The sequence below is a fragment of the Carassius carassius genome, chromosome 33 (assembly GCF_963082965.1).
Source record: "Carassius carassius chromosome 33, fCarCar2.1, whole genome shotgun sequence".
NCBI lineage: Eukaryota > Metazoa > Chordata > Actinopteri > Cypriniformes > Cyprinidae > Carassius > Carassius carassius.
Genome location: NC_081787.1, coordinates 7,774,841 through 7,786,494, shown reverse-complemented (window position 1 = coordinate 7,786,494; position 11,654 = coordinate 7,774,841). Strand labels below are relative to the sequence as shown.

The window sequence follows — 11,654 nt, the reverse complement described above, 5'->3', positions numbered from 1 at the left end:
TGATCAAAATACAGTTAGAGATATGAAAATGAAAAGACCAGTAGACCTTTATTATTTTACACACATAGCTCTTCTTCATTGACTGTGTAATCTGGCTACATTGTTAAACAGTAAAAATGTCTGTAGGTGTGTTTTGCTTGTTGGCTGCCTATTCCAAGTTTGGTAACAAAGTAGGAGAACTGATATTTCCTGAATAACATTTAAAAAAAAATCCTTAGTCAGCTTAAGTCATCTCATCAATAATACTACACATTGCAGCATCCTTATCCCACAATTTGTCCTTTCTACTGGGCACATTCTTGTCCGTTTGTGCAACCATGCAGCTAACACCCATCTCATCTACATCCCTAGGCTCAGTTTTTAGTCTGAAGTCTCCAGCTGACACCACACCATCAGCCTCTCCCAGAATGGAGCTGTTGGGTTGTGGCAAATCATCAGGCAGTGAGGCAAGACACCCCTGGATCATCTCCACCACCCGCTCCAGGTGCTTCTGGAAACGCTCAGCCGTCTCCAGCCTCTGTCTCTTCTGAACCTCCATCATGACCCGCAGCGTCTCTCTGGCCTGGTGGGGACGGTACTCGTTGATGAGGTGATGCAGGTGGACAAAAAGGAGTTTCAAGTCCTCCAGCTTCTCCTCTCGCTTAATGCTGCCTGGGCTTTTGATGAGGATGTCCAGAAGGTCCAGAAAGTTGACCAGGATGGACATATTTAGTTTCTTCAGCTCTCTTTTGTGGTCAAATTGCATAGGGTGAAGGCGCTCAATGCCTTGGCTCTCCAGTGGTCGAATAATGAGGTCATCGCATTGGAACTGATTGCCAAACATCATGTAACTGTCTCGAATAGGAGGAGGGGGTTTGGGGGCCAGTCCCTTTCGCACATTTTCATCCGTGTACTCCTTGATGTACTGCATCGGAGGCGGTGGGAGAGCACTGACCTGCTGTGGCTCCCCCATTTTGGAAATCTAGAAAATAATCAAATATATTTGTTAAATTACCCAGTAACATTATTCAATAAAGCTACTATTTGTAATATATATATATATATATATATATATATATATATATATATATATATATATATATATATATTGGGGATACATTCTACAAAACAATAATAATCATAACAAACACAATTCGCTTTAAAAATACTCTATCTTTCCTAGAATATACTACCGTAAAACAAACAAATTGGAGGGCTTTGGAAATGCGGTAAAAGAAAACATGACTTAGTTGATCAACAATACTGGTTTAGAAAGAGCTAACAAGGTAAAAGACACGGCTCACCGAATGATGATTCCGAGACTCGTCACTGTAATATTTAACAAAAATACTTACCCAAACTGCTGGCTTTAATGAAAAAAAAGTACTGTCAGCTACGTAAACAAATTTTCAGTAAACATAAGCAAAACGACCAAGTCCTTTTGCATGTCGATCTCGATTTACTATTTCTTCAGATCTAAAGATGAATGGATTGCATTGGTGCACACTCCCTGAGCAACGAGGTATTTCGTTGGCCAAAGACAGATTAGGGCGTGTCCTAAACTAGCGTATTCAATGACGTCGTAGTTTGAGTGTTTAATACAGTTTTTTTACAGTCTATGGTTTGATAAATAGCCTTAATCTAATTAAATTAATTTAGATCAGCTTTAAAAAAAGGGAAATTTACAAAATATAAGAAATACATATTTTTTTTAAATATACTTCTTGTTTGTTTATTCGTGTCTTAATGTTTGTTGGCAGACATCTATACATGTATGTCTGCTTCAGACATCGACAGCAGGTTATCCCCTACAGAAACTTCATTAGTTAGAAAGTCAGAAAAAAAAAAAAAAATGTTTTTTCAGTAAAAAGATGAAAAATAATATTAAATTTGCTACCAGTAAATATGATGGAATTTTTTTTATCCTTTCTTCACATAATTCTCTTAAAACATAATTCACATAAAACTCTTTTAGCCTACACAAAAACTAAAAACAAACAGTGTCATTTCATTTCGTACTTTGTTGTAGCCAATAGCAGATGTGTACAGTAATTGAGTTACTTTTTATATGACTGTTTAGTTTACACTGATGCAGTTTCTTTATTAATGGTTGTGGTTAGATTACTTTTCAACCTTAACCTGTAATGCCAGGTTTCAAGTTTATGTCTATTATGCTGGTTCTCAAAAATATGAACACTAATTTTTTTCTAGGATAACATTTGAAAGTTTCTTCTCTTTCAACTGCCTCCATGAGCTTTGTTTACATTGATGTTACTTTCACAGTGTGCCACTTAGAGAGACAGACACACAGGGCCGTCGCTAGTGGGGTAAAAGGTGGTGACGATTGGGGCCCCAGGCTGAGGTGGGGGGGGGGGGGGGGGTTGATGATTGGGGCCCCAGGCAGGGGGGGGGTGCAGTCTAAAAAAACGCTCAGGACAGTTAACAGGCCACTGCTGCGTGTCGTCACGAAAGCTTATCATTTTCACGTGTTATTAAGCCTTGCCACTTGCCAATTTAACCATTCAAAAGAGTTTAATGCATTCAAACACAAGACGCGGAAAAGCTGAACTGAGCAGCTGGTTACTCGCGCGCTGTGTTCGATGCGCACGTGGAGATAGAACTGCGTCTCACAGACAGCAACACTAAACCGAGCTCTCCTTTGCAAAGTTCTCCTTTGAATTCCTCCTGCACCTGAACGAACAAAAACAAATCGCAGTTTAAACAAACAGAAAAGAATGTGTAAGAGCCCACTTTAGCACCGCGGTGTTCTGGTGTTCAGGCTCACGCGGAGAGAGACATCTCAAAACACTTGAACACCGATTTTGTTTTTGCTCTTGTACCGACAATTACATAAATAATATGTGAAAATACCCGTCTTGGATAGTATGTTCGAAAACTGTCAGTTATGTCTTAAGTGAAAGTAAACAGTTGAGAAAAAAATCGTATGTTTATTATATTGGATGCATTCATTATCTCTTAAAGTGACCGCGCCTAATTTAGCTACTAGCTGCTGTAATGTTAATCCAATGAAAGAAAAATAAAAAAATTAAAATGAAAGAAAGAAATATAAAGGTTGCCGGTTCGAGTCTCGGTGCTGTCAGGATTTGTAGGTGGAGGGAAATAATGAACAGCGCTCTCTTCCACCCTCAATATCTCGATTAAGGCACTGAACCCCCAGTTGCTCCCTGAGCGCTGGATATATATAGCTGCCCACTGCTCCGGGGGTGTGTTCACTTCTCACTGCTGTGTGTGTGTTTGCACTTGAATGGGTCAAATGCAGAGCACCAATTCTGAGTATGGGTTACCATACTTGGCAAATGTCACAGCATAAAGAGAACTGTGACATATTATCCCCAAAAAATGTTCATACATTTTACTACTAGTGAAATTGATAATTAATAAATATATATATATATATATATATATATATATATATATATATATATATATATATATATACATACATACATACATACATACATACATACATACATAGATACATAGATACCAACCTACCTACATACATACATACAAGAGTGGTGTTGGCGCAGTGGATAAGACGCATGCCTTTGGTGTGAGAGACCAATGTGTCCCTGAGCAAGACACTTAACCTCTAGTTGCTCCAGAGGCGTGTGACCTCTGACATATATAGCAATTGTAAGTTGCTTTGGATAAAAGCGTCAGATAAATGTAATGTTAATGTAATATACATATATTGACAGTTGTCTGAAGTTTTGTTTCATTGTAATACATTACATATCTTTCTATCAAAGTTATCTGATAATATCAAGATAAATATTTGTTCTAACAGTTTAAATCTGAGTTCTTGTAATATTTTATTACCATTTTCTAAACTATAGCAAATAGTCTGTATATTTAATTTTTACACTGCTATTTTACATTTAATTATTTGGTTTCTGTAACTGGACACTTACAAACTTGAAAAAAACTTAAACACTGTGTAAATAGAACAAACAAATAAACAGAACGAACATACAAATTAAACACTTTCAAACAGGGGCCAACCTGCACCGGGGCCCCGCTAACCCCAGCTACGGCCCTGCACATGAAACTATTTTATACAAAAGGGACAAAGGTAAAACAAAATGCAACCTGAAACAGGAACAGAAACCAAATTAAATTGGATAGTTACAGATGCTCCCTCAAGGAAACTGAAATAACCTGCACTGTATAATATTACAATAAAAATAGCTTAATAAACATACAAACTAATGTCTTAAAAATGCAGGAGAAACCGCATATATTTTTGTGTGTGTGTTTGCTGTGTCTGTGTCTGTGTGTGATTGCTTGGGAGATCATTTTGTGCAGTCTACCTCAGGAAGTGGCTTACCTAAAGTGTCAACTCCGGAAACCTATGCTTTATACATCATTGTAAGCTCTACAAGTGTATAACTAGTGATTGCCACACATCATTCGCCATGAGTCAAACTTCCATGTGGTAGTCAAATATCCAGGTTTCACCATGTACCCAAGGGTCATCCTAAAGGAAACACTGTACAAGAAATCACAGCAGAAGAGAAGAACTTCGCCGTGCAATTACAAAGAGAGGATTTTCGTGTTAAACACACAGGATCTGACATACTTTGAACATCGTCCTGGAGTAAGTAGTCACACTTCACTGTAACTGTTAATCTGGTTTGTTTTGTAGTATTACTGCTTTTTATTACATGCAAAATTACGTTTTCACCCTTTTAATAAATTCAGAAAATGTCTGTGATGAATGAAGAATGAAATAACGCCATTCCTTTGTTTATCGCCTTAGAAAAAGCCAACTCAGAAAGGCTGCATCGAACTGTCTCATATCAAGTGTGTGGAGATCGTTCGCAGTGACGTTCCCATTCCCTGTGAATACAAGTACCCTTTCCAGGTGAGAATCCAGTGGAGTTTTGCATAAAGATTTTGTTGGAGCTTATACAGGAGAAGGGGCTTTTAAAAAATGTCAATATCACATCATATCTGTCAGTGTTTTTCCTAAATGCCTAAAAAGATTTTTATCACTGTTTGGTTTTTGTTTACATTGTTTAAACTTTTTATTCATGCATTTGTCTATTGACAGGTCGCCCATGACAGCTACTATCTGTATGTGTTTGCTCCAGATAACGAATGTAGGTTAAAATGGGTCAGAGCTCTGAAAGAAGGTAAGCAGCTGTTACAGAAAGTGATATGCATTGTAAAAAACAGAAAAGAAAAAAAGTGTTTTAAGTATTGAGAGAATTAGGATCTTAGTCTGTTTTCAATACATTTGTTTAAATATTCAAAACACGTCAGTGTATTTTATCTTTTGTATTTTATGTTATTTCTTCAACCTGTGAAGCGACACAAAATAACAGCTTATTTCTGAAGTACCATCCTGACTTCTGGGGAGAAGGGAAATGGAGATGTTGTCATCAGACCGAGAAGCTGGCCACGGGATGCAGTGAATACTATCCCAATGGAGGTGCAGACTCTTGGTTTAAACAGCTGCTTATTTGAAATCAAATAACATTATTGTCACTCCATCATATTTGAATGCAGTATTTATAATGTGGAGTATGACTGAAATTTGAATGAAATAAAATTCATAAGCGTTTTTTCATTTCTTCCCACAGCCAAGCCTCTTCCCCCAACTCCAGATCCAATGGTTTGTCATTCAATCTCTGTTTACAGTTTCCGATGCTTATATATATATATATATATATATATATATGCGTATTTTATACTTATTTTTATTTATAGTTCAGTTATAATGTTTAAGATTACTCAAATGTTTCTGTTGTTTTCGCTGTTGAAATGCTTTGTTTAATCATGACCGTGTTTGGATTAGATTCTTTCATTTGAGCTGTCTGTATTTATCCACTAGCGGCGATCTTCAGATCCAGAGGACAGGATTGTTGTGGCTTTGAGGAATTTCAGCCCCGTAGAAGATACAGATCTGCCTCTGCATAAAGATGAAGAGTATTTTGTCGTTGACAGTTCAGAACCAAACTGGTGGACAGTGAGGGACAAAGATGGGTAAATATCTTAACATTTTTGCATAACTTCACTTTATAATGCCTTCAAAAATAGTCCCTCCACTGTGAAGTCTGATAAATTACATAAACATGTAAAAGAAGAAAATTAGATCATTAAACAAAATGCCACACCCTTCCCACTCGCCGTCATGAATATCAGACACAAAAACCCAACAGATATGTACCAGTTCAGCATTCAAAATCAGTTCCTCTACAAAAAAAAAAGTTTTTTTGAAAATACTTTAAACAGTTACAACAGGAATGTATTATTGCATCATTTAACTGTAGCATCATTCGCTATGCCTTATATAAACAACATGATAAAATATTATTATTATTTGTATGAAATCTGGCAGTTAACCGATTTGGGCAGCTTAATTTACATTTTAACTCTTTAAAAATGTTTGGATCATGAAGCTTTGACAATGATATAGAAAGAATAAAGTAATAAAAAATCCTAAAAGCATGTTGTTTAGTTGGTTCTAGTTTATATATTGACAGCGTCAAGAGACCCATACATTTATTTTGATTTGAAAAGGCAAACAAAGGATCCATGATATTTAGCATTAAATAATGTCACAACATTTTATTTTATTTTATTTTATTTTATTTTATTTTATTTTATTTTATTTTATTTTATTTTATTTTATTTTATTTTATTTTATTTTAAATTCATCCAGATGCTGCCTTTATACTAAAAATGTTATTAACTGAAAAGGGACAAAAAACTTCTATATGACTATTATTATTATTCAGCCAATCCAAGGTTATATGTTCACTAATTAAAACAGCACAGCAATAGTGATTATTATAGCATATTTTCTATGAAGTTGCTAAAGTTTTGTTAAGCATAATAATGACAAAAACAGGGAAGAGGAACAGAATTGTTCATTAAAACTCAGTGGTAGGAAACGTAATATTTTACCAGTAAAAAGATTTATTTGCTCTTTTTCTCTCCTGTTACAGAAATGTTGGCACGGTGCCATGCATATATATTGCAGAAAAATTATCAAACAACATTGAGAAATTTGAGTAAGTTTGCTTCAATATATTACAGAATAAAAGATTTGATCAAATGTCTTGAATTCATAATCAAAGCTTGATTAAGTATACAGTAATAGTTTTTCCAATGCTTTGTGGTTTTATAGATGGTACAATAAAGACATAACTCGAACCGAGGCAGAGAGCTTACTAATGAGAGAGGTAAGGTAACCAACAAATGACAGTCAATGAAAGTTTCCATGTCTGGTAACTGTAAACTCTGACTTTGTTAAACACTTATGTCATGCCACTTCAGTACATTTTCACAGTTTTCGGGCATTGCAGAAAGTTGGGGTTCTTTGCAAACCTGCAAGAGCAATGCCTGCAGACGGTGCAGGCAAAACAGTGCACAGTTCAAACAGAAATTTACACCCTTTAAACCAGAATGTGGCTGCTGTTCTCTTCCTGTCAAGAGAATTTTACATGTTATGTTTTAATTATGAAAGATCTCAGATATACACGTGAGATTTGAAACAGTTAGATGTCTGTCATAATCATTATCAGTAACTAACATAAACCTTCTCTCACCCACAGAAGCACTAGTACAACATTTATATCGACGCATTTATCCATAGCACACAGAATAAAGCAAAAATCATGATTCTATGTATACTTTCTCATTTATGGTATTTATATTGGTAAGTGTTGATATTTATGGTTGAATTTACTGTATGCTTAACAATAAAGGTTTCATTTACAGAACAAGGACGGGGGTTTCATCGTTCGTGACTCTAAACACCCAGGTGTTTACACCGTCTCAATATTTTCCAAAGCTGCAGGGTAAATGCTTACTTTGCTATGAAATTATTATTACTTACAATCACTTACAAAGAATTTTATCAAGTCATTTTTTGATCTTACACTGGTGTTTTTGATGAATATCATTCATCTGCAGGACTAATGGAGAGAAGCATCCCCTAGTTAAGCACTACCAGATTAAAGTACAAAGAGAAGGTGAAAAGGTCATGTATTACTTAGCTGAGAAATACGTGTTCTCGACCATTCCAGAGCTCATCCGCTATCACCAACACAATCCGGCAGGTAAGCTGACAAAATATTGCATGCCAAGATTTTAAATAATATTCATTACATAAGATCAGCTGCATGTTGCTATGACCCTTACTTGTTAGAAGCACTGCTTTCAAAAACTGTCTTTTTTAAATCTTAAAGTTGGTAAAGCTTTAGATTTTAATGTCATCATAAAACTGCATAAGAGTCTTCACTTTGTCCTGTGCTTGTTTCTGTGGCAGGTTTAATAACCAGGTTGAGGCACTGTGTGACCAGAAATGTCACAGATTCAAGGATCAATGAGTTGTCATCAGGTAAACTTAAGCTGTCAAATAAAATTTGAGCTGTATTGAAGTGTATATTATAAATACATCGTTTCTATTTCAAATACATGCTGTTCTATTGAGCTTTTTATCCATCAGAGAATCCTGAAAAAATATATAAATTCAACAGTTTCTACAAGCAGCACAACTGTTTTTAATATTGATTATAATAAGAAATGTTTTTTTTTTCCTTAAACACCAAACCAGCATATTAAGATGTTTTCTAAAGGATCATGTAACACTCAAGACTGGACCATAGTCTTTGGTGAACATAAGAGACTTCTTACAAAACATTACAAAAATCGTACAGACCCCAAACTTTTAAATAGTATATAACCACTTCTTTGTAAAATGCGACAAAATCTGTGCATTTTACAGATAAATGGGAGATTCACCCTGATGAACTGACATTAAGCGAGGAACTGGGCAGCGGGCAGTTTGGCTTGGTCTGGAAGGGATGCTGGAATGACCAGCAGGTTGCAGTTAAGACTGTCCGAGAGGGATTCATGTCAGAGGAGGAATTTAAGGAGGAAGCACAAGTGATGATGTGAGTAACTCATTCTGTATGTTTCAAAGGACCTGACTATGTATGGATCAAAAGTGTACCATGAATTTATTGCGTTACTCATTGTCCGTCTCCACAGGAAACTGTCCCACAATAAGCTGGTCCAGTTGTATGGTGTGGTCACTCAGCGCTCGCCCATCTATCTGGTGTTTGAATTCATGGAGAACGGCTGCCTGACAGACTACTTGCGTGCCAGAAAAGGCAACTTTTCCCAGGAGGTCCTGCTGGGGATATGTTTGGATGTGAGTGAGGGGATGGCCTACCTGGAGAGCTCCAACTTCATTCACAGAGACTTGGTAAGTGTTAACGGGGTCTTTAATGTGTCAGATATTTTGTGCATTTGTTCTAAAATCGTCCTATTTAACAGGCTGCAAGAAATTGTTTGGTTTCTGAAGATAATGTGGTGAAGATATCTGATTTTGGAATGACGAGGTGAGTAGCAGCACCTCAGTATTGCACACATCGCTGCTTTTTAATACCTAAGTGTTATGGAAAACCCCACCTGTGTCTACAGGTTTGTCCTAGATGATCAGTACACCAGTTCTTTTGGGTCCAAATTTCCAGTGAGATGGTCCTCTCCAGAGGTGATCAAATTCCAGAAGTACAGCAGCAAATCAGACGTGTGGTCTTTTGGTGAGTCCATGTTGATGTTAATCAGCCTTAAACCTTTATCCACATATTTGATCTAAATATATAATGACGTCTCATTTGCAGGTGTGTTCATGTGGGAGGTGTACAGCGAGGGCCGTTTGCCCTATGATAACCGTGGTAATGCAGAAGTAGTGGAGGCCCTAAATGCAGGACTACGGCTCCTGAGACCCCGTCTCTGTCCACAGAGTGTGTACGACTTAATGCAATGGAGCTGGAAAGAGGTGAGTCCACCATAAAATGCATCATAAACTTTCCAGAATATAAAATCATCTCAACGAACTATCTTTAAAACATAAGTTGATTTGAATTTTAGTAAAAATATAACATCATTCCGTAGAAAGGCGGTTTTACTGAGAAATCCTGTCCTCATGAATAGGCCCTTCTGAGGAAGTTAGTCATGTTCCCATTTTGCTTTAATGACTTCTTTTCTTTACACAGTTTTAAATGTCGATAGGGTATTCGGTTATTTTATTACTAAACCTTCCTACTGTCTGTCTTTTGTTACTAGTGTAATTCAAAGCAAGTGATGTTCTGTATCCTGATTTGTTTATTTAGTTATTTGCCTATGCGACTTCTTAGTGTTATTATTGCCACGGCAACATAAATACAACCCTGTTTGTTTAACAGAAACCTGATGATCGACCCTCGTTTGCTCAGCTCCTGCATGAACTGGCCTGCCTTGAACAAGAACCTTAATCCTGATCACACCCTTCTCTGTACTGGCTTATAGGGATAGTTTATTCAAGAAAAATAGGACATTTTGTCATCATTTAATAATTGGCATGTCATCTAAACCTGTATACAGTTTTTTATTTGATTTTGATTCTTTTTTTTGGAACACAAAAGGACCATTTTGAAGAATCTTTGCTTAGCAGTTTTCTGTATATGGAAGTTTGTATTAAACAAACTATCTGAATTATCCTTTCAACTGAAAACACTGTATATTGTACAAATCAAATATTGTATTTATTTGTATATTTTATTTATTTCACAGATTTCTTATATTCGTCATTTATTCCACGTTATGTCACTGACCTGTGTTTTTCCTGTTTATATACATGCATGACTTCTGCAAACACAAATCTGTCCCTTAGGAGGCACACTTAAGCCATTTGTTTCAACACCAGTAGAAACCGTTTTCTTATTAGTGAAATACATTCCTGTTGCAGTGTATTCAACAAAGCTTCACATTTACATCTATGTACTGATTCTGTCACTGATTCTTTTTCCTTTGTTTGCATAAAGTTTTATGCACAATAAACTCAAAATTTTCTAAATTAAGTAAAAGTTAGTAATACTAATCTATTTGAACAGAATCATTTGTGATTATATCAAAACTACTGTACTGACCAAGTCTACAGACTGTTTATTTTAAGGAGCATGCAAGTATAAGCACATGATGTGGACCTGCTGTTACTGTTGATTGGTGCATAGTAACACAAATGCCTTTGCTGGTTACTGTGACAACAGCACTGAATAGAAAAACACTGCAGCATGCCAGTATTCACCATATATGCAGCCTGAGGCCATAGTCACAGAAGAAGGTGCATATATCTTTAATGTGTTTCCAGAGCAATTCAATGAAACAAACAATGTTTTTGTTTGGCTGTTTTAATAGCAAGACACATGTTCTGATTAAAATTTTTATCTAATTGTTTCAGTTTGTATTTGGGAAAATACTATTTGAATGTACTGATACATAAACCAGCAAGATGGCGTGTTTTTATATTTTTTATAAAAAATGTGCCCTCAAAAAAAAAAACAATTCCAGGAAGCCTAAATTGCCTCTTAAAATTTTTTTTATCGTAAATACACCTTAGTATACTTCTAGATTATTTGTCTTTTAATATTCCTATAAACTTAAACCATCATTGTTCATGGCATAATATATAAATCGACCACAGTGATAGAGTGCTAAGTGGGTCAGAAGTACAGTAGTCAATGCAAATGTATGATATTGCATACTATTCTAAAACACCATAGAATCTGCACTCCTCTTACCTTCTTTGTTTATATTCATACTAAAATTAATCCTCTACTCGAAGAATTTTAAAAAAAATCGACTATGCAAAATGA

At 35.9% G+C, this 11,654-nt stretch overlaps 2 protein-coding genes across 2 annotated transcripts; one reads left to right on the top strand and one right to left on the bottom strand.

Annotated features, from left to right (window-relative positions):
* Positions 1-29: 29 nt before the first annotated feature.
* On the bottom strand, positions 30-1,460 carry LOC132113665 (mediator of RNA polymerase II transcription subunit 7-like). The gene is made up of 2 exons (XM_059521546.1): positions 1,335-1,460; positions 30-961 (listed from the first exon to the last, which is right to left on the bottom strand). Exon 2 carries the CDS (start codon positions 950-952, stop codon positions 224-226), a length of 729 nt encoding a protein of 242 aa, XP_059377529.1. The 5' UTR covers positions 953-961; positions 1,335-1,460; the 3' UTR covers positions 30-223.
* Positions 1,461-4,154: 2,694 nt separating this feature from the next.
* LOC132113664 (tyrosine-protein kinase ITK/TSK-like) lies at positions 4,155-10,855 on the top strand. The gene is made up of 17 exons (XM_059521545.1): positions 4,155-4,600; positions 4,763-4,867; positions 5,057-5,138; positions 5,315-5,437; positions 5,589-5,620; positions 5,840-5,991; positions 6,957-7,022; positions 7,139-7,193; positions 7,732-7,811; positions 7,927-8,072; positions 8,282-8,353; positions 8,741-8,909; positions 9,007-9,223; positions 9,295-9,359; positions 9,442-9,560; positions 9,642-9,799; positions 10,206-10,855. Exons 1-17 carry the CDS (start codon positions 4,463-4,465, stop codon positions 10,272-10,274), a joined length of 1,848 nt encoding a protein of 615 aa, XP_059377528.1. The 5' UTR covers positions 4,155-4,462; the 3' UTR covers positions 10,275-10,855.
* The last annotated feature ends 799 nt before the right edge of the window (positions 10,856-11,654 follow it).

What these genes read in the sequence shown, in the direction of transcription:
- LOC132113665 (XM_059521546.1), bottom strand. Translation starts at nt 952, where the DNA reads ATGGGGGAGCCACAGCAGGTCAGTGCTCTCCCACCGCCTCCGATGCAG.
- LOC132113664 (XM_059521545.1), top strand. Translation starts at nt 4,463, where the DNA reads ATGTACCCAAGGGTCATCCTAAAGGAAACACTGTACAAGAAATCACAG. An exon ending in TGAATACTATCCCAATGGAG is followed by an intron (nt 5,438 to 5,588) that starts GTGCAGACTCTT and finishes TTCTTCCCACAG; the next exon opens with CCAAGCCTCTTCCCCCAACT. An exon ending in GAGGAAGCACAAGTGATGAT is followed by an intron (nt 8,910 to 9,006) that starts GTGAGTAACTCA and finishes CCGTCTCCACAG; the next exon opens with GAAACTGTCCCACAATAAGC.